The sequence below is a fragment of the Sapajus apella genome, unplaced genomic scaffold, assembly GCF_009761245.1.
Source record: "Sapajus apella isolate SASKATOON/1434 unplaced genomic scaffold, GSC_monkey_1.0 scaffold76, whole genome shotgun sequence".
Classification (NCBI taxonomy): Eukaryota; Metazoa; Chordata; class Mammalia; order Primates; family Cebidae; genus Sapajus; species Sapajus apella.
Window position 1 is genome coordinate 1,483,295 of NW_022437016.1, and position 23,636 is coordinate 1,506,930.

At 43.6% G+C, this 23,636-nt stretch overlaps 1 protein-coding gene across 1 annotated transcript in view; it reads left to right on the forward strand.

The window, feature by feature from the left end:
• Nucleotides 1–23,636, forward strand: part of PAPPA (pappalysin 1) — a 255,070-nt gene that overhangs the window by 20,983 nt on the left and 210,451 nt on the right. Inside the window, exon 2 of the mRNA XM_032251598.1 lies at nt 10,942–12,004. Coding sequence (XP_032107489.1) covers nt 10,942–12,004 — 1,063 coding nt within the window. The remainder of the gene's footprint in view (nt 1–10,941; nt 12,005–23,636) is intronic.

Sequence of the window (23,636 nt, forward strand, 5' to 3'; positions counted from 1 at the left end):
TATATATAATTTATTTATTTATTTACTTATGGAAGAAGGAGCCCATGAAAGTCATGAAGTGACCATGGGTGAAAAGAAATTTGCCCAGGATGAATAGTGGCAAATTAAAGCACAAGTTTGTGTCTTACTACGCTCCACATAGAAATGTTTTTCTCTGCATTTTTGAGAAGACTGCTAGAATTTATTTTACCAGAGTCACCTTCTTTCACAAATGAGAAAATGGACACCTGAGAGAGAGAGTGTGACTTGCCTAACGTCACATAGCTTACTCTCGCCAACACACAGCTAAGTTTGTTTTCCTAACTCCCTGCTACTTCTTTCACTATTTATACATCCAAGCCTAATGACCACGGATGCCAACCTTCCATTATATAGATGGAAAAATCAAACGCCAGGAAGTTGAAGGGGCTTATATGATATAACAAGGACTCCCCTTCCTGCCTCTAAATCAGGGCTCCCTCCAGTACTAAGAGGAGTGTTTGAACACTAGATACACAATTTTAGTTAGACAGTAGGAATCAGTTCACGAGATCTATTTTACAACATGATGACTATAGTTAATATCGCACACTTGAAAATTGCTAAGAGAATAGATTTTAAGTGTTTTCACCACAAAAACTCTGATAAGCATGTGAAGTAATGCATACTTAATTAACTCAATTTAGCCATTCCATAACTCATACATGTGTGGTACAGTAAAAAGATACTTTTTTTTTGTCAATTAAACAGTAATACAAATTTAAAAGAAAAAGAAAAGATTGTCTGAAACCTAAAAATCCACCTGAAGCAGGATTCCTCATAGCCTTGGGCACATAAATATTTTATTTGTTTATCCATTCCACAAATATTTATTGAGGACTTATGTCCTGGCTACTATACGGAGGGCTCTGTATAGTGATACAAGGTGGTGAGACAGGCTCTACATAGTGATGCAGGGTAGTGACAGACATGTACTCTCTGCCCTCATGAGGCTTACATTCTAGTGGGGGAGAGAACCATTGGAGGGTGACCTCAGAAATGAGTCATATTATCAACAGTGATCATTGCCATGAAAAAAAATTAGATCAACAACTAAACAACCAAAAACAGTATGAGGACCTTCAAAAAGACTTAGGTGAAAAGAGAGGCTGCGCCCTCAACAACTACCTGTGTGAACTATGAAGAAACAACTCAAGTGTCCTGTGGCAGGTACAGAAAGATGCCTGGGTCAATGACCGACTAAATCTGTGCTAGATAGCAGGTGCTCATCAATACTTATATACCGATGATGGAGACTCATAAAGACTGAAGGTCTGCTAGAAGAAATAATACTGTCATTGGTCTTGAAGATCAGAAAAGAGAAAGGACAGAGATAATAGGGAGACATTTACACCTGTAGGAAACAGTGTGGGCCAAAGTGAGGAAATCTTACCAGAGTCTGTTTACACATTCAGAGATAGGTTGAGACCAATTTCTGAAATGCAAAGTTGAGGTTGGTCTTTATTCTGAGGGCATCAGAGAAAGAGGTTTGTCTGTCTGGGGTAGTAGTGAAAAGTAGGATTTTAGGAGGATGAATCTGGTGATGCTTCACAGGCTGTATCAAGGAGGGATGAAACTTCTGGACCATGGGCTGGTTAGAAGAGTTTCCCAATAATGGTGATGATGATGGATTTAGCACCAACTATATGTTTTTTCATACCCTTTATGGTGCGTAATAGGATGCTCATTTTACCAAGTAAGAGAAGAATAGCTCAGACCAAGTTTATGACTTGTTATAATCTCTGCTCCATGGTAGCAGAGTTGATGTTTGAAAATGTATCTCATCCCCCAGCTTGGAAAGATAAATGTCCCTCTCTCCTGTTAGCCTGTGAACTTGCGGATAGAATGCTATAGTATCCACATAACTACATGTAGCTCATTCATTCAGTTAGAGTCTGTTAAGCACCTACTAAGCACCACCATTATGCTAGGCAATATGTGATATATTGTTTTAAACTTTAAACATGTGTGCATGAACACATACACAAGCAAAGACAAATACTGGGAAAAGTGCTCTGATTTTCTCATCCATAGCTAATAAATGGCAGAGCCAGCATTTGAACTCAGATTTACTGGCCTGTAATCCCCTGACCTTTCTACGTCCATGCAGACTGCTTACACGTGAGCAAAGAAGGAAGGCTGGAGACACAAGAGCCAGAGGGAATTACAGGTGCACCTTGAGCCCTCAAGAGAATGTTGCCATCCCAATGCATTACATAAGTCTGTGTATTATTAAAACTTATGGGTTCCAGGAGCCTTCAGGCATACTACTCTCAAGCTTACCTCACATCTGGATAGCCTTACATAGTTTACGAGGAAATATGCATACGTTTTTCTCTTTTCTCTCTCAAAAGACATCTGCAAAGCATACAGAACAAGATTCTTCATCGTAGAGTTCATGTGGGAAAACTAAGGTTCAGAGAGGTGAATTAACTTGTCTGATGTCACACAGCTAGTAAAAAACAGTGAGCAGACCCATGTAGTAGTCAGGGAGTTTTCAGATAACAGTTCCTGGCAAGGAGAAAGAATGCAGGCAGGAGAGCAGACACAGGTGCCATCAAGGGTGCCCATTCTACGGCTCCATGTTGTCCTGCAAAGAGAATTCTGGTCCTCCTCCTACACTTGCATGGGCAACACATGAAAAACATCTGAGCTAACCCTGACCTTGAGAATTGTTCCATGTGGTTACTTTCAATACTACTGCTTCTCTTGTACAAGACACAGAGATGTCCAGAACCCAGTATAACTTGGTACAATCCTCCAGTCCTGTGTGTCTCCCTTTAAGCCTCCTCCTTCCACTGAGCCTCAGGCAAATCTTTTAACCCAGGGTGGACCTGGAGGGATGAGGATGCTGAGGAGCAGTTCCCCCAAGTACCCTCCTCAGTGCCTTCCCAGCCTTCCTCTGAATGCCTGATGGTGCTGAGTCCTCCAGGTCATTTTGGTGAGTCTCCCCCCGACTGAACCAAGTGCGGGGACCATGGGTATACTTAACCCAAATCTGTCTGTTTTAATCACTCTCCTCTGGACAGCTAAAAGCTTTCCATAGGATTGCTCTCTCAAGCATTCCTCTGTGGCGTTGATACTAGCGATTAAATCATGGAAGGGAAAGCAAAACAAAGCAGAACAAAAAAGGGACCAGCTCCAACCTTTAGCTTTTAATTTTTTTTAGCCTCATGAAAGAAACCAGATTGTTGACCTAAATTCCCCCTTTCATCCCCTCATCCTCTCACCTCTGCTTGTATTCTCCTGGCAGATATCCCACAGCTAGTGGGCATCCTTCAATTGAAGGGCCTAGAACTGCCTTTCACCCTGCCCCGCAATGACCTTACATCTCCCACAGGAGGAGCCCAGGCTGGGATACCTGGAGTCACTGGGATCTTGGAGTCACAGAGTGTGGATGGAAGGGACCACTGTGACCATGTGGTCTGTCTAACACTCCCATATTCTAAGGAAAGGAAGTGACGAAGTCCAGAATGGGGAGTTATTCACCCAGGGACTATAGCACAGCATGGCAGACTTAGACATTAGAGCCTTCGTGGTGAATTGAGAGCCATTCCCACTGAAGGAAAGCATCTTGGGGTGGAGCTTTGGCTCTGGAGTGAGAGAGATAAGAGTCAGAAACGTGATTTTCCCAATCCCTTGCTGGGGTCCTTGGAGGGAAAATCAATTAACCTCTGTACATCTCAGTTTCCTTATCTGTCACAGGAATACTAATAAATCCCACTTAGATTGTGCTTAGTAAACAGATTACTACGTAGAGGCTTTCAGAAAGTGTTTGTTATTATTATCATTACTTATTTTAAAAGACTACTTTTTCACAGCAGAAATGTCCTGGTAGAGTTTTTTCTCCTTCTGTATCTACTCTCCCAATGAGAGAAGACAAACTGCATATAAATTCTCATCATTTGCTAATTATCCCCCCTAGGCAGTGATGACAGAAAGTCAAATGTTATCAGAGATAATTTTATGTTGACTTAAAGCTTCACAGGAAAGCATTCTAGGCAAGACAACAGGAAGAAAGCATAGCTGGAGCCCCCTCAGCTGTGGAGAAGCTTTCTAATTTGAAATCAGGAGACTCAAATTCTAGTCCTTCCTACCCTTTAGTGCTGTGGGATCTTAGTCAGGGGCCTTCACTTCTCTGACTCACCAGTTTTCTGATCTGTAAATAGTACCTATTGTAGCAGGTTGCTGTGAGGATTCTAGGAGACACCTTGACTGGGAAGTTGCTGCCCACGTGCCCAACACACAGCAGGTGATTCCAAAATGCAGAAGCCCCCCTTCCCAGTGATGAATGTTTCCTTTTTGTGGTGACCACACCACCAATTTTGCTATCTTTCTAATACACCTTGCTCTACTCAAAACAGCAACTGAGTAAATTGAGATATTGCATTGTAACAAGAGACATATTCTGAACTGGGAATGGGCATTAGGAGATAGAAGAGATTTTAGAAAAATTTCAGTGGGAGAGCTTAGAAAACTTGTTGAATGATGGTTTGTTAGGGCAGTCATAACAAAGGATTCCAGCCTGGCTGGATTAAACAACAGAAATTTACTTTCTTAAATTCTGGAGATCAAAAGTCCAAGATCAAAGTGTCAGGTGGGTTTGTTTCTTCTGAGACTTTGCTCTCTCTCTCTCTCTCTCTCTTTGGTTTGTAGATGGCCATCTTTTCCTTGTATCTTTCTCTGTAGGACTTGTGTCCTAATTTCCTCCTCTTATAAGGACACCAGTCAAATTGGATTAAGATCCCCCTTATCACCTCACTTTGATTTAATTATCTTTTTAAAGATTCTATCTCCAAATACAGTTAAATTCCAAGATACTGGGGATGACATCTTTAACCTGTGAAATTTGGTGGAACACAATCTAGTCCATCACAATGAAAAGGAAAATGGGAGGCAGCCAAGAGTGTGGCAGCAAGCTTGGAAAGAAAAATTAGTGTAGACATTGGAAGTTAGAGGAAACCTGGGTCAGAAGCCATCAGACAAGTAGACTGGTCACGGAAGTCCAGATGCTGACGGGCGAGCTCAAGAAGGCACCTGGACAACCAGGCCAGGGCAAACTTTGGGTTCTAGCAAAGTAGGATGAGCCCAGTGGAACAGATTACTCTTTGGTAATAAAAAACCATTGATTCTTAGTTAACTATTTTTAGGCCCAGACAGAAGAATGATAAAGACACCAGCTTTTCAGTTCTATTCGCCTTGCTTGTGTTGGTGCTGTAGAACTTACAGAAATATTTCCAGAGGGGGCCATACCTTTAAACAGCCTACAACAAAATATTTGGCCTTTGGCACTTAATGTAGTGACCATGACTAAGAGTCTGGGTGTGGGAATTCTATAGACCTGGATTCTGAGCTGCGTTGCGTTGGGCAACCATTTCCCTATCCTGAGCCTCAGTTTACTCTGAAGAGTGAACAATACTGATAGATTTGTTATGAAGATTAAAAAAGGTAATTAATGTTGAGTAAATGATAGTTCTCAATAAAGGGTGACATACTCTTATGGAGAAGGCAGAAATAAGGAAGTATCACCCTGCTCCCTTTCTTTCTTTTTTTCTTTCTTTTTTTTGAGATGGAGTCTCACTCTGTTGCCTAGGCTGGAGTGCAGTGGTGTGATCTTGTCTCACTGCAACCTCTGCCCCCTGAGTTCAAGTGATTCTCCTGCCTCAGCCACCTGAGTAGCTGGGATTACAGGCTCCCACCACCACTCCTGGCTAATTTTTGTATTTTTAGTAGAAACAGGGTTTCACTATCTTGGCCAGGCTGGTCTCAAACTCCTGACCTTGTGATCCACCCACCTCGGCCTCCCAAAGTGCTGGGATTATAAACATGAGCCACCATGCCTGGCCTCTCTTTCTTTATTTTTAACTTTCAAAAGCAAACTCTACAGAGCACCTACAACATACTAGGCTTCAGGCTGGATGTTGGGCATTTATAAATGAAGCACACAGCCACATAGCACAGATATTGAATGAATAATTACTCAGTGATGAGGTAGTTTTAGGACAGGCAGGAGTATGATGAATACTCCTAAAGAGGAATATTTGCTGATCCCTGGGTGGCATGAGGTCATCAGACAGATTTGCCTTGGGGTAGCATCTAAGGCAATGATCTTTAGAGAATACCCCTAATGCCCAGAGGATTCTGTACAGCCATCGCCATGGTTCTGAGAGACTTCCTCCATGCCTTTGAGCTTTTCTCCCTTGTGGATGTTCTTCTTTCTGGATGAGATTGAATGGATAGATGAGAAGAAAAAGAGGCAATGAAAAGAAATAGACATCAAGCTTCTGGGGGGGGGGGCATGGAACCCTTCTCACATCAAGCCTAGCTGCAGGAAGATGGGGTGCATTAGAAAGGTCAGCTGGCCAGGGTTCCAGGGATGGTGCCTTAATGGGAGGACAAGGGCAGGCTCCTTTCCTGCTGGCCCTCAACCTCTTCCTCTGTGCAGTGTGCCCAGACACACTTCTATAAAGGGGCTCTTGCATGCTTTCATTGTCTAGTTCTATGTGCTTATAGCATTGAGACAGACTTATGCTAATTATAGGTAGATCGTGTGCAGAATTGCGTGTGGCCTTCCATCTTGCCACATGGGACTGTATCCCTTGGGATCATCCTCTAGTCCCACACAGATGGTGCTGACTTCTGATAAACTTGCACCAATTTTTTTTTTGTACTATGCCTCTATCTTTACGGAGAACTGTGGGGAAGGGCAGTGTGGAGATGTGGGGATTCTTTTGTGTGCTCCAGAGAACAGCATTCTGTGTCCTGAATAGAGATCCTCAGAGGAGACAGAATCTAAGCCTGAAAGAATCAGGAATGACGTAGGGCATCTAATTCAAATCAACACATATTTTCGAGCACCTTTTACTTATAAGGAACCATTCTGACAGTGAACAAAAGAGCTCTTAAATTCTAGAAAGGGACCATTATTAGGCAGACCCCTCCTTTTACAGAGAAGGGAAATGAGGTTCAGCAACATGAAGGAGGTGGTATGACTTGTCCCAGGCACGGTTACCTGGGAAGTCAAGCCTGAATCTCTGGTGCCAAATTTCTTGTTCTGAGCTGGTGGTACAGGAATGCTTCCCTTTCAGACCCTAAAATAAGGCTACTGTTGATTAAGTTATTTTCATATAGAAATGAAACCCCATCGCCACCATACTCTCCCAACCTTACTGAAGCTCACTGATTTTCTTTCACTACTTACACTCCAGGTGAATATTTCCCTCTGAATTTCTGAAGCAATTGCTTCAAGGTTCTCATTTCCCTTCATGTGTTTCCTTTTGGTTCCACTGAAAACCCTCTCTTTGCCTTTCCTCTCTGCCTCCCATGGCTAAGCCACCCCTTATTTCTTAGCTCTTCTGTAGAATCTGCCTTTTCTCACTTCTTACCCCTTCTCTCAACTGCAAACAGAGGTGACCTGAGCCCAGGTCCCAAGCCCCATCAAGGTTCTGAACTGAGAGCACCCTACAGATGAGTAAACATTTTACCTTGCTAACCAGACTAGCTGCCTTCCAAAGGCAACAGGAAAACCAGGGACTGGGAGCCCCTGGCAAAATAAAAACCTGCAGAGAGAGAGAAAAAGAGAGAGGGAAAAAGGATCTTGCTTCAGATTTTAATTTTGTCATTAGAAGACCCTTCATTTTCTTTTCATGAGGAATAGGGTTAGCTGTGAGAGAGAGAGAGAGAAGATGAGCTAAGAGGTGGTGAAGGGCATGAATGTCGTGGCTCCAGGAAGCTCTGCTCTCACTGGTTCCCATAATGGGCAACAGATAGATCTGGGGCAACTCACTTCAAATCTGGAATTCAATCTTAGGCTTCTGAAGGAGTCAGTGGGGAGGCAGCTTTTAATATGTAGTCTCCTGATATCATCTAAGCTGATGGGATCTATGATTTCTAAGAATGGTTTGCCAGTGGGTTTGAGAAGGGCCTGGGCTTTTTTTGAGCCTTCCTTCTTGATATATCAGGCAGGATGTCTTCAGGGCACTCTGTCTTTCTGGCCTTTGTATTTTGTTTCCCATCATTTCCTCCCTCCTTTTCATCCTATACGTTGCTCCTGAACCCTCCAGCATCTTAACCGCGAACTCTCATTTGGACAGCCATTGTATGCAGAAGATGTCATATTCACTATGTCTTAAGTACGATAACATATTTAAAGAGAGATACAGATGAAGGAGTTAAAGCTTAGAGGTGAAGTGATTTTGCCCCAGATGTACAACTAGTAATTGCTGTTGTCAAGATTCAAAGTAAATCACCCTGAGTCCAAAGATCCTGATCTTTCTACTTTACCAAGAATACATTTTATCCTCTGATTCTGCCTGTACTTTAGTTATAGAGACATAAATTAATGCCTTTGATTCTGTTTGTCCTTAAAATGCCTATCTTTTCTCATCTCCTGCTGTATGTAGAATCATTCCCATGCCCGCTGTAGCAAGGTGCTGGACAGGTTGCTGGGATGACACAGACACAACCATTGCTCTCAAGAAGAATATAGTTTAGCAGAGAGGGGATAATGGTGAGAACACAGGCAACTCCAAAACCAAAGAGCACTTGTCGAGTTTTCTGAAAGTAAAAAGAGTTTAAAGAAGAGAATAATCACTATTCACAGGGCAGTTAGGAAGAACTTCTAGAAAGAGGTACCTTGTGTGTTAGTCACTGGGAAATCTAGAATAAAGTAAATTAAACTTGGACCTAGTATGTGACATGAACCTTCAGTTAACCCCCTCCTTTACCAGATAGAGAATCAGGACCCAGAGGAGACACTTGGTGCTTCACCAAGATTGCCTGACGGTAAGAGCAGGATGACTTTGTAAGGAGACTCTGGCCATTTCCTGAAAAACTGTTGAGCAGGAAGTGGGAGGTGAGGTGTCAGTTGGCATAGATGCTGGGCGAAGACTGCTGGTCATGTCAGCTGCTAACAAAGAGATTTACACCAATTCTAAGCTTCCATTGCCCACAAAGGAGTGAAGACTGTGTGGGCCTCCTCTATTGATTTTGCTGGAAGCTCTCCATACTCATTTGATGAGCACTAATGGCAGGTGCACTCCCAGAGTTATGGTGACCGCAACAATTCTCCAGCTGAGAGTAGACACTGTCCTTCTAAATGAGCATCTTTTATTCACTCTCCTCTGCCTCTCTTTCTTCTCCCACCTGGCCTCATACATCATCTGACATTTAAAATACACTCTTAATTAGAAAGTCCTCTTCCCCATCCAACAGCTTTGTCTGTGCCAAGGACACTGGGTATATTCCAGAAGGGCTAGGAAATGGGAGTTGGTGAGCATAAAAAGAATTAGATCCAGAGAGAATCCGCTAACCTGCTTCCTGGGGTTCCCAGAGTAACTATAGAGATGCTTGCCTTGGCACTTCCTCAGCTATCGAACTCAAATTTGTGACATGCCCTAGGTAGGTGGTGTGGTCCAGATGCCTGATGACTTTGGTGAGGCAGGGGGAGTTGCTATAGAATTAGTGCCCAGGACAGTGAATCCAAGGGTCTGATGGATCTAAGATCCACTTACCAAGCAGTTGACCTTGAACCTGTCTCTCCATCTCCTTTAACTTCCATATTCTCATCAGTTAAATGAGAAATTTAATGTCACTACCTTAGGGATATTACACGGATTAAGTTAATGCATATACAGACCTTAGCACAACGTCTGGCCTGCCGTAGAGGCTTGGGAGATTTTGTTCATTATTATTAACTATTATGTAGGCATACCCAACATGTTTTTCTGTTGAGAAGGCACTCCACATATATATATATATGTGATGCTTCTATATATAGACCTCAGTAAAAATCTAGCTGAATCAGGACACAGGAGAACTGTCAATGACTCTGTGACTTGACAAATGCCTTCCATTCTCTGGGTATCAGCTCTCTTGCCTGTCAAATGAAAGGTTTGGAGATGATGATCTTTGAAAACCTTTTTAGTTTAGCTCTGAAGTATATTTTCTTTCTTTGAGGATAAATGGCAAGATTCCTGTTAGAGAATAAAGTTCCAGGTTTCAGTCCTGTCCCTCATTTTTATACCCCAACTTGCCTGACAGTTTTATGCCACTGATCATTTAATGACTGCTAATGGCAGATAAACACTCAAAGTTCTAGTAACTATGGTAGAGACCTCTCTTCTAAATGAGCATCTTCTGTTCATTATCATCTCCCTCTGTTTCTCCTTTCACATTGTGTATTATCTTACACTTAAAATACCTTCTTTTCTTTTTTTTTTGAGACAGAGTTCTGCTCTTGTTGCCCAGGCTGGAATGCAATGGCGTGATCTCTGCTCACTACAACCTCCACCTCCTGGGCTCAAGCAATTCTCCAACCTCAGCCTCCCAAGTAGCTGGGATTACAGGCACCAGCCACTATGCCTGGCTACTTTTGGTATTTTTAGTAGAGACAAGATTTCACCATGTTGGCCAGGCTGGTCTTGAACTCCTGACCTCAGGTGATCCACCCACCTTGGCCTCTCGAAGTGCTGGGATTACAGGCATGAGCCACCACTCCCAGCCTAAAATATACTCTTAATTACAAAGTTCTCTTCCCCTTCTAACAGCTTTGCAAAACCGATGATTTTTAGATTTTTATTATTATTGCTGTTGCATTTTCATTAGGTGAAGTACCCTTTCTTCAGACACAAGTCTTTCTTCTACGCTCCATATTCAAAGCCAATAAAAGTTAAACTTCACTGGTCACAGTTGTGATGAGAATGCCCCAGACCCAACTTATCCTCTCGGATCCCCCAGCCCTTGCCTTGCCCTTGAGGTGGTCCCAGAGGCACCGTTAATAACTGCTAGGATCCCACAGAGCAGTTGGAAAATGACGAGTCTAGGATAATCTGATACAAATGTTATCAGAGAAAAATAACTTAACCCCCCCACACTCCTTTTCCATCCTTTATTTATTCATCTTTCTTTTTTGGGGCCACATAGGGCTGTATGACAAATGTTCTTATACCTCACGTGATCGAGGATGGGTCGTGGGCATTCACACCGTCAGTGACCAAGACAACACAGACCCACGCTACTTTTTCTCCTTGAAGACAGACCGGGCCCGGCAAGTGACCACCATCAATGCCCACCGCAGCTACCTCCCAGGCCAGTGGGTATACCTAGCTGCCACCTACGATGGGCAGTTCATGAAGCTCTATGTGAACGGTGCCCAGGTGGCCACCTCTGGGGAGCAAGTGGGTGGCATATTCAGCCCACTGACTCAGAAGTGCAAAGTGCTTATGCTGGGGGGCAATGCCCTGAATCACAACTACAGGGGCTACATTGAGCACTTCAGTCTGTGGAAGGTGGCCAGAACTCAGCGGGAGATACTGTCTGACATGGAGACCCATGGCACCCACACTGCTCTACCTCAGCTCCTCCTCCAGGAGAACTGGGACAATCTGAAGCATTCCTGGTCCCCCATGAAGGAGAGCAGCCGCCCCAAAGTGGAATTCAGCAATGCCCACGGCTTTCTGCTGGACACAAGTTTGGAGCCTCCTCTGTGTGGACAGACATTGTGTGACAACACAGAGGTCATCACCAGCTACAATCAGCTCCCGAGTTTCCGCCAGCCGAAGGTGGTGCGCTACCGCGTGGTCAACCTCTACGATGATGATCATGAGAACCCGATGGTGACCCGCGAGCAGGTGGACTTCCAGCACCAGCAGCTGGTCGAGACCTTCAGGCACTACAACATCTCCTGGGAGCTGGAGGTGCTGGAGGTGAGCAACTCCTCCCTGCGCCACCGCCTCATCCTGGCCAACTGTGATGTCAGCAAGATCGGGGATGAGAACTGTGACCCCGAGTGCAACCACACGCTGACCGGCCACGATGGCGGGGATTGCCGCCGCCTGCGCCACCCCGCCTTCCTGAAGAAGCAGCAGAACGGGGTGTGTGACATGGACTGCAACTATGAACGGTTCAACTTTGATGGCGGAGAGTGCTGTGATCCCGAAATCACTGATGTCACTCAGACTTGCTTTGACCCCGACTCTCCACACAGGTAAGGCCTTACTGGGCTAAAGATGCCCAATTGAAAGCTGAACTTGCTGTCCTCCATGTTAAAGATAAGGCATCTGAGGTCTGTGGGTGATACACGGATTTTCTGGTTAACCCAGCAGCTTCATGATTGAGGCAAGTCTTTTACTCGGGTCATTGTGGAGACCATAGGCAAACACAGTTTATTACAAAAATATTCATTGAGTGTCTACCAGGAGCTATGAAGGAAGCCTGAGAGTTTTGTCTTCTCAAAGAGTTCTGAGTTTAAATTGGGTGATATGAGCTGAGTACAAATAGCTGTTGTATGACATAGAGTGGGTGACAGTCACACAGTCCAATATGGTAGTTCCTAGCAACATGTGCCTACTTAAATTTCAGTCAGTCAAAGTTAAATAAAAACCAAAATCCAGTTCCAGAGCTGCATTAGCTACATTTCAAGTACTCTAGCCACATGGGGCTAGTAGCTACCACACTGACAAAACAATATGAAACCCTTTAATCATCACAGAATGTTCTGGTGTATGGGCCCAAAGATCTGGGGCCACACAGGGATACACAACCTGGCCCCATGGTCTCAGCTTTCCGTGACTTCCTCATTTTGCAACTTCTTAGAAGCTATTTCTTCATTTGTAAAATGGGGAAAATAATGGCACCTATTATGTCAAGTTGCTCTGAGGATTGATAGAGAGGAGACACTCTCTTATATCACATCATTAATTCTCAATAGTATGTTTGTCATTATTGTCTAATGAAAGGTAGTGTGCTGTGTTTAGGGAGTGCCTTAGGTGATTAAAGAGAAAAAGTTGACTTGCAGCTTGGCTATATCAGGGAAGCCCTCTTGAGAGAGGTGACATTTGAGCAAGGTCTTCAGGAATAGCCCTAATTCGCAGGATGGTAGAACAAATCTAGAGATCTAATGAACAACAAGAACAATACAATCGGTATAATAGAACAAGTCTAGAGGGCTAATGTTTAGCATGAGGACTATAGGAAATAAAGTTGAACTGTACTTGGGATTCATGCTAACTAACCTGATTTTAACTACTTTTGGCACAAAATAACAAAATAAAATGGGTGACTTAAGATGATGGATATGTTCATTTGTTTCACTACAGTAAACTATTTGCTATCTGTATGTATCCCACAACATCATGACTGCCTTAAAGATATACAATAAAATTTACTTGAAAAAAGAATAGGTGTAATTTTGGCATCAGAGATTGGGTGGAGGAAGAAAGGAGGCCACTCCAGGCAGAGAAAACTTCTCACATCTACTGTTAAAAAGAGGACAGAAAAGGGGACCTTCAGTCTAATGCTTCACTTAGCCTCTACCATTGCTATCTACCATAACCAATAATCCCAAAGTAGAACCCAAAGGTGAACTCAGTGGTGACCTCTATCAAATGTGGGACCTAGAGGAACTAGATTCAAGCCAGAGACCATCAATATCCACTTTCTTGTTTTCCCCAGATTCACACTGAACTTTTCATTCTGTCCAACACACAGGACCCTGGACTTGCTGATGGCTGGAGCACATTTGCCAACCTCTGCAGGTTTTCTGCTGACTCTTCTCTTTATGTCTCTCTCAAAAGAGCAAGGGCCTCCCGTGTATGAACAAAATACCTATGTGCAAAGGAATGAGGATGCTGGCAGAAGCATGCCCTGACTGGCAGAAAGTCAGAAAGCACCTCAGCTCAGCTTCTTGGCACCAGGATGGCCCCTGGACTCTCACCTTGGCTCCAAGACATGAGCAGCCCATGTGAGAAGCCTTGATGTGTGACCGGTCTCTTCCAGGTCATAGTGCATTGTCATCTCTGCTCTCCTTGGGCCTTTCCAGAACTTGGCAAGGGAGTCAGCACAGAGGTTAACATTCACATTTGACTGACGGGAAATAGAGGAAACTCAGAGTGAAGTGACTTAGCTAAGTTCATGGGTCAAGAAAATCATTAGGCTAAATCACAGTGCGCCACTAAACAGGACTCCCAAGAGGTACCTCTGTGCCTGCTCAGAGTGGATGTGGGTAGAATGGGCATAATTGGAAGTCATCCATCCATTTGTACATCCATTTATTTGCTCATTCATTCATTCATGCAACAAACGTTTATGCAGCACCTACCAAGTGCCCGGAAGCTGGGCACACTGTTTTGCTGTGAAAATTTAAGATTCAAAAAGATGAAGGGACTTACGTAAGATCACTCTGCTAATAAATCGATAGCTTGGATTCAAACCTAAGACTACTAGGTCCAAAGCTCCCATGGAAGGAGGATATGTTTGTTTTTTTTTGTTTGTTTGTTTGTTTTTTTGAGACAGAGTCTCACTCTGTCGCCAGGCACCAGGCTGGAATGCAGTGGCACAATCTCGGCTCACTGCAATCTCCACCTCCCGGGTTCAAGTAGTTCTCCTGCCTCAGCCCTCCAAGTAGCTGGGACTATAGGTGCATGCCACCACGCCCAGCTAACTTTTGTATTTTTAGTAGAGACGGGGTTTCACCATGTTGACCAGGATGGTCTCGATCTCTTGACCTCGTGATCCGCCCGAAGTGCTGGGATTACAGGCTTGAGCCACTGCACCCGGCTGAGAATATGTTTTAATCTAAGGAACAATAAGAGGCAGAATTAAAAGACAGGTTACAGGAAGAGTGGCTCTACTAAAGTTTTGGGGGAAAAAACTATGTACCATTGAGACAGGATGAAGAGTAGCTGGCTTTTGCAGAGCACCATGCTGCTGTGGAGGGGCCATGAGGCCCCAGGTTCCAGATACCTCACAATCAGCAGACAACACTGTCAGGTTCCAAAGGCCTTCTCTTTTCTAAGTCACGGGAATGCGTGCCCAGAGTGTCTGTGAGTGACCATGTGCCAGCTATGACCGCTGTGACCAGGGCTTGTTTGTTTGCTGGCTGGGAAAGCTGTGTGCCCTGCGTGAGGCCCACCAGACCACGTGTCATCTCGTGATGAGGCTGGGGCTTTCTGGGTTCTGGCCGAATCAGCTCTCCTGTGTGCAGACAGAAACCTGTGGAAGGTTGCAGATAAATTTTTGCTTTGTGAATTTAAACAAAAAAGGGAGGAAAGGAGGGAGGGAGGGTCATGGTTACATGCTCATGACACATACATTTCAAGCTCTGAAGGCCTATCTGGTGGGAAAGTCGCAGAATTATTCTATATGGTTTCTAAGCCATGGCTGGGACTTGAGTGTTGCAATTACAGGAGGCAGGAGGCAGCTTTGAGCTGAGTAATAGATGATATCATCTCCAGTTAGATGGGTGAGTGAGCTTCCCATCACCAGAGGCATGCAAGTCAGTACTGATAATCATGCGTAATGAGGCCATAGCTGGGATTACAGTGCTGGTGGAGAGGGTGGCCTTGTGGCCTTGGTGGTGAGCACGGCACAAAAGTACCTTATTCCATATCACGACAGAAAGCCAAATACTGACTGTTTCTCTTCTCTTTAACAGGCATTCATTGGGCATGTCTATCCCACCAGCCTTTCTGCTTTTCACTGGGGGTGTTGCAATGGGTTGGACATGCTCCTCACCATTGAGGGGCTTCCACTTCAGTGGGAAAGTCATATAGAAACATAAGAAACTCTGATTTTTAAATTTACAGACACACAGTAGGACCGGAGACCTAAAAAGCGGAGATTTATTTGCCTAGGGAAACAAGGCAAAGCAGCTGGAGGAAGCATGATTTGAGTCGGCATTTGAGAATAGGCGGCCTGTTGAGAGGTAAAGATGCAGACTGCATCAGTCAGGGTCCTAGCAGGAAACAGATGGCACATTCAAACAGAATAATTAAGGAGCGTTGAAGGAGGGGCTATTTGCAAGAAGAAGCTGTTTACAATGTTGTAGGCAGGACTGAGGACAACCAGCAAAGCCTCGCACCATACTACAGGCTGGCAACATGGAGAGCCATTTCTCCCCTTGGCCTGTAGGGGCAAGAGGAAAAAGTGGTTATGGGGACCAGGGAGAAGGGCTGTATGGAGAGGGATTCCTGGGATCAGCTGTGGCTCTCAGCAAGGGAAACAGCCAACCTATAGCCACTTGATAAGAAGAAGGGAACCAGGAGAGTAAATTCCACGCTGTCATTCTCTCTGCCTGCCAGTCTGCTGCCAGTGTTTCCCATTTGCTGAATCCAACTGGAAGTCACAAAACAAAGGAACCTGTTGATGCAATAGAAGCCAGCCTCCCAAGGACGCAGAGCAGGGTGGGGAGTGGTTCTGGATGAGCAAGCAAAGAATGTCCAGAGCAGAGAGCCAGCCAGCCTATGCAGAGGGTAGGGCATAAGCCAGGCAGTGGAGAGGGTGAAGAGTGGTGTACAGAAGACAGCATGGAGTATAAGGGGTCAGTCGTTATGACTGAGATCAAAACCATGAGCAGAGAGAAGTTTAGTTCATCTCATGGAAAACTTTAATGTTAGACTTAATCCTCTTTTCCTTCCTCCCTACCTTCTTCCCACTTTCCCTGCCTTCTGTCCTTTTCTTCTCTCAACAAATGTTTCTTGAATGCTCTCTCTGTGCCAGCCCAGTCACTGCCCTCCTAGAGCTTACCACCTAGTGGGTAGGACAGAGAAGTAAACACCCCACTGCAATCACTGGTGCAAAGGAAGGGTCCATAGTACTAGCAGGGACGAGCGGTCTGTGTGAGCAGTAAACGTCTTTCTATGAGACCGGCCTGTTAGAAAAAGATATTCCAGGTGAACCGTGGCCATTCTCTACAGTGGTGGAGAACAGCCAGGGAGGCAGAACTTCATCTGCAGCCATTAGAGATGTCTATACACAGGTAGAATGCACTTCACACACCCTTTTACAAATGAAATGGAAAACCTGGATATTAATAGATAGCACCAGTGTCAGGAAATCGCGGGCATTTGACACTAGACTATAGCTATCTCACTGAGAGAGGATATTGCAGCAAACCAACCAGGTTCCTGTTTGGACCCTTCTAAACCGCAAGCTCTGGTACCCTCGAGTGAACTCACCTTTGTTCCTGAATATCTACTCATGTGAAATGGGATGGGTGGAAAAAAAGACACTTTCCCTACACACTGTTGTCTCATAAGGAAACATTTCCTTTGTCTTCTCTTTATTATTATTTGGGAAATATTTCCTTTGTCTTCTCTTTATTATTAATATATTTTTAATGTAACAAGGGCAATCTCCTGAGGCCAGGTTTTTGTTGCTGTTGCTTTTGGAAGTTATTGGAAGTCTCACGGACGGGCTGTGATAAGTCTTGGGGACAGCCCCGACCCCTCTGCTGGCAGCTGTAGCCTCCCTCAGCCTCTTCTTCTGCTCTAATCAGGGCCCACTGAACGATCTGTCCTCTCTGGGTGGGGTTTCCTACTTAATTTCTGATTTGATCTCATGGAGCATAAACTTCCTACTTTCCTCTTTCTTTTCAATCTGAATGAGGGTCTCTCAGAGCTGAATGGAACTGTAGATGGGTCCAGTTCTCTCTTGCTGCAGATGGGGAGACCAAGCCGTCAAGGAGGGGCAGACACTGACACAAGCCATGCAGTGAGAGTGGGGCTGAGCTGAGACGGAGACCCAGGGTCTCACTTCCTACTCCCAAAGTATCTCAACTGCCCTCTATATTGCCTTGATACTTTAGACACCAGCTTAAAACCTGGAAAGGTTATATTTAGTATGTTTATGTTTTTACCCATCATCCATATTCTATTAAAACACCTTAGTATCCAGAGAACTGCGATAAATCCTGTAGGGGTCCAAGATATAATCTCTGTCTTCAAGGTGCTTGTATGCTGTGGTTTCATGACATTTGGTTACAGTCATTCAAGAGAAGGCAAGAAGGCAGATGACTAATTTCCTTGTAAACCACATAGTTTATAAGACTCCCATGAGCTCTGATAAAGGGCAGGATCACTGTGGTTTGGAGAAATTGGGAAAGGTTTAATGATGGAGAAGGGACATGATAGTCTTCTAGCATGGGCAGGCTTTGTAATGATGAAAAGGAGCTGGTGGTAAGGCAAGACATGTAGTGTTAATGGGATAAAGAAATTAAAGCGGGAAGGTGTTGAGAAGATGCAAGAAAGATAGAGTCTGGTTGGGGCTTCATGCAGCGAGATGCCACAGTTTTTTCTTCAGACTATAGACATTGAAGACTCCAGCTGATTTAGAATGAAATAATTCAGTTGAAATAGATTCTAACCTGGGCTTGGCAATCTTGGGCAAGTCTTATAATCTCTCTGAGCCTCCAATTCCACATCTATGTAGAAGGAATAACAATATCTGACTGCCTGGATCACACAATTGCCATGAGGGTCTCATAAAATAATATCCCAGAAAGAGTTCTGGGAAGAGTTAACCAGCATGAAGATGAAAGGGGGCATTGTTATTTTTTTCAGTAACTTTGTTCATTCTTTTCCAGTAACCATGTAAAAGAAATTGCTTGGAATTTTATAATCAGAATATCAGGGTTTATTTAATGTGACTAATATTCATTAAAGCAATAACAGGAGTCAGGTCTGGTGTAGTGGAAAATTATGCATTCTAGAGACTGACCGGGGTTTGAATCTTGGCTCTGCTCTGCACTAGCTGACTGACCTTGGCACATTGCTCAATAAGAGTCACTGGTTTCTCATCTGTAATAACTGAGTGATAGCAGCTATCCTGTGACACACCATGGCACTCAAATGGAGTCATCTGTGTGAGACACCTGGTATGGTACAGTGTCTGGAGCATAGTAGGTGCTGGAGAAAAGTCTCTTCCCTTCTTGTGAGCACATGTGGACACCATCTCCTCCCTGTCAGCACTGTCTTATAGAGACTGTTCCTACAGGCTCATAAAAATAAAAAAGGCCTGGATGAAATTGTCATATACAAATCAAGAGCCTTTTTACTAAGATTATTTTCATTCTCAAAATATTAACTTGTTTTTAAAAAGACTAGCCACAGAATTGGTATTTTTAAATAAAGACCATATAACTTCTATCAAACTCATTGAGTTATTGAATTTGCACACTGGGTCATTTTTAAAATGACCCAAATAACTGGCAGTGTTAAAAGATATATTTCTGTACAAAACCATTCCAGGCAATGTTGGGATGGATCATAATGAGAAATGTGCCAGACTGGTGAAGTTTCTGTATGTTTCCACCGTCTGCAGCCCTCATGCCTGCTTGAGGGTTGATGCACAGACATACAGATGCAGTAATACTTGCACGTATGGTTTGGTGTTCTCTGATTCAGTCTGGGTTTTCTTCATGCTTTTCTTTTGAGCGAAGTCCACCTTTACTCACAAGTTCCATCTGTGAGGCTTGCATGCATACCACTTTGGTCTTAAGAGCAGAACGGAGGGGTGAACTGAATTAAAAGAAGAACTGCTCAAGACCCCTAAAGATGAAGTAAATAAGGAGCTCAAAACAGTGACCCATGAGGAACAGTGGAAGATTAGTACCGCTTAGCAAATAAATAAGAATACAAGTTTTGGAGACAGAGCATACTACAGTCAAGTCATTTAACAGTTCCATAACTTTGCACAGGTCTCTTCCTTTGTCAAAGACTCAGTTGCCTCCTCTGTAAAGTCAGGGATGAAAGTAGCAGTCTACTGCATTGGTTGGTTTAGAGGATTGGAGGAAATAACACACAGTTAACCCTTTAGAACAGCACGTGGCACATAGTGAGCTCTGAAAATAGCAGTTGTTACTCCTGCTGTTGTTTGGGGACTTCCCTTCTCTGATAGATCTTCTGACTTCTTATTGTGCATATCCCCAAATTCTTAGGCCCCTTTCAATCCTGAGCCCCCTCACTACAATCTCAGTGAGGGAGTAAGAGACAGAGATAACCTAATCGACCCCTCTGTACTATCAAAAGCCCTTTTATTTTATCACCCACAGGTTTCGTTTGTTAAATCTTTTTTTTAAATTCCAAAAGTCCCTTACAAACTGAATGCTAATATATTCATTTTCCCAAGAGATAAGCAGCATGCCACACTAAGTTTAAGCATTTCCAGCAAAAAGCAAAGGCATGTCTGGGATTGCAAGTTGGGGCTCATTGAATAGTGTGAGTAGGGAAGGAACTGGAAGCTAGGAGGGTACTCATAGTGTGCTCAGGACTACAAAAACCAAGGCTCTCCTGGCCTGGGACTCTTACCCTAGCACACTCTGCAGTCTCAATGTTTACAGATGAGAGTTGGGACACTTTTGCAGGGAGAAGACAGGAACATGCCAGGGACTGAGGTACACCTTCTCTCATCCCTTTCCCAAATGTGTTCCCTGTCCCATCTCCAGCTGCCTGGATGGATGGCAGTACTGGGTGACCTTTCAAGGGCCTCAGCAGGAGGCAGTTGGTTTTTTTCCACCCTGGGTTTGACATGCTCAGCACTCTCATTTTCCTTTCTGCATCCACTGATGACACTGACCGCTCATGACAGCCTCCGCACTTGGTCAGATGCCCTTCCAGGTTAGGAAACAAAGCTGGCGGGCGTGCGAGAGAGGGTTGAACTGACAGACAGCAGTACATTTTGTTTTATTGAAATACATTTTCCTAAGTTGCAGCTCAGCTTGTTCCTCCAAACTCACTGCTGGGCAGTGTTCCACCTCCTGAGAGGAAACCTCCACACCTCCATTCTCACTTGCTGAAAACACAAAACTAGTGTGTGAACAGCAGTGCATTTTGTTCACGGATTTGTTTGCATAACTAGAATATGCTCGTGTTTCTCCATTTTTCAGAAGAGCATTTCCTGTCTTCTTCCTTTCTCCTTTGCTTCTCCTTCTTTTTGTTTTCCATGCTCTAGATTGTTTTAGTGGTCTGGTAGTAAAGGGTAGAGGGTGGAGGAGCAGTGTCTCTACATCATGCTTCTGATGTGTGTGATTCCAGACTTGTATGAATTCAGCCAACCAACTGCAGCCCTTAGCTTTGAGCTTGACTTCTAACTACTGAACTATTTTTACAGCCCACAGAGGGCCATGGTGATTATAACTCCACAAAATCATGAAGTAAGAGAGACGCAGAGGAGGTTTCTTTCCCATGAGGATCCATGGTAGAAAAACACAGTTTGCCAGTGGTTTGGCCAAGCATGAGGAAGGAAGTGACTAGATTCTTCCAGGAACTTGGTGGCCAGCATGATGTAAGACACTTTTCTTCTCTCATTTCAAATTTTTCATCTGTAAAATGGGAGGATTTGAGGTTTGTTCATGCACTGATATTCTCCAGTCAGACATTGGAATCCTGGTTCCAGGATTGTGGGAACTAGAACTAGAGTACAAAGGAAGGGCTTAATATTTAAAAGGTACAAATAAAGCCATGTACTGGCACTGGAGACACCAAGGGATATAAGAGACAGTCCTTGCCTTCAAAGGATTGACCAGTCCCTATATCTACTTGAGTACAGTGTTCAGTGTGGTGATAAAGGAACAAGTATGACCTATAACAAGTTGGAAAAGAAATCCTACTCATATTTCTCAAATCCCCCAGTGGCCTTGCGATGATGGTACCCCATACTGGGACAGCCTACATATCTGCTATTCTGTTTTCCCTCCGGCTCCAAATGTGGCATCCTCTTTCCAAAAATCAATTTGAATTTAATTCTACTTTTGACAGGCTGACATATAACGTCAGGCTTCCCAGCATCACTTCTCTATCTATACTTGAAGTCCTTGATCATCACATTCCTCTCTAAGAGTTGTCTCTGTTTAACCCCAAGGGAGACCCAAATTTGGAGAAGTTATTAGACTTATTAACTCATCCAGAGAGACCTACCTACATCTACTGTAATGCTAGTATTGCTTTAATTTTAAATAAATTTGTTTTTTTGCCTAAGTTAAGTGATTTTTATGGGGCTATGGTCTAGATTAAAATTTAGATATTGTCATTTTAACACATATTGGTGATAATGTAATTCTCGATTTATCCTTTCTAAAGTTAATATATTTTAGTTAGTGTTCACATCAGCTATATGCCTACATGGCTAACATCTAGGTCCAAACTATGCTGTCTTCTGAAATAACCCTTGTACCTAAACATTGTGCCTGATACAGCTTATGAAATAGATGTGATTGTCTTTGTTTCCTTGTGTGTTAAGCATAAGAGAAGTCACAGGGCTGTCAGTGAGTTGTGCTCAGTGTGGTCAGTTGTGCTATTTATCAGATGTGGTTTCGGTGTTCCAAGAAGCAAGTGAGGTGCTGGGAAGACAGCTATGGGCCTTTGAACTGTACAGTTGTTGCGAAAATGATCATCTGAATCAGATAATTGCATTACTGTTGTGTTGCTTTTGAACACAATATGGCTTCCATTTTTACACCTCCTTACTGAGCAAGAGATTCCTCATGCCTTAATAGCTGATTTGAAAATAAATGAACTCAGGCCGGGCACGGTGGCTCATGCCTGTAATCCCAGCACTTTGGGAGGCCGAGGTGGGTGGATCACAAGGTCAAGAGATTGAGACCGTCCTGGCCAACGTGGTGAAACCCCGTCTCTACAAAAAATAAAAAATAAATTTAAAAAAAGACATTAAAAGAAATAAAATAAAATAAATGAACTCCGAGTTTCGGAGGCTGTCAAAACAGCGATTGTGGTACCCCAAGAGAAGATCTTAGGGAAGTGACTATTCATTCTGTAGTTTCTCATGAGTGTGTGTGTCTGCCTTCTATATGCCAGGCACAGTCCTAGGTGCTAGAAATACAACATTGAACATTGCACAAGACACCTGTGATTCTGCCTGTTTGGAATTTCCTGCAGCAAGATAAATAGCTAGCTGGCTAATTGCTGCTACGGAGAAGTCCAAGGTGCTGAGGGAACAGAGAGAATGGCTGCCTGACTAAGACATAGGGGGTTGGAATAGCTTTTAGGCTGTGTCCTAAAGGATGAGTCATGTTAACCAAGCGAGTGTAGCTGAGCTTGCCAGGAACCAGGTGTTCTGACACTTTACTTTCTGTCCTAACAATCTGCAAAATTATTTTCCAAAATGTAAATGAGAAAATTAGCAGCTATGTAGTTTATAGTAAAATGCATTTATTGTGAAGTAGTGCCCTTTATTCTGAGATTATTTTTTCTTTTGGAATATTACTCAAGTACCTTTTATTTTATGATATGAGGGACCTCATACATGATGGAGTGGTTTCTTTTCCCATTTTGAATGCTTTATTCATCAAAATTACAGATCACTGCTGACTTCCATCTCAATGTTTATTATTAGGTTGATGCAGAAGTAATTGTGGCTTTTGTCATTTAAAAGTAATGGTGAAAACTGCAATTATTTGTGCACCAATCTAATAATATCCCAAAAGTCTGAGAATCTCACCACTGGTGCACTCTGCCTCTCTGAACCAGCAACTCCTCTCCTCTGAACTAAATTGTTAGGATTCTCCATCCTACCAATTACCAGTCCCATCATGATCCAATCCACAAGGAGTTGAAGGCCAGTGGTTTTCCTATGGGTTGGACTTCCAGGAGACTCAGCAAAGGACATGCTGCTGGCAGATAAACTCTTACTGGGCCTAGCATGTAGAGCACCAATAAGCGGGGGGGTGGGGGGGTCTTTGATGTGTAGGGTCTGAGACTGATAAAAGAAAAATACTACAGGAGACAAAATCAGAAACCAGACCAACAATTCAGCTTCTCTCACTCCCACCCTAACTCTGTCAAATTTTCCCCATTGTGTTACTTTTGAATATAGCATCACAATTT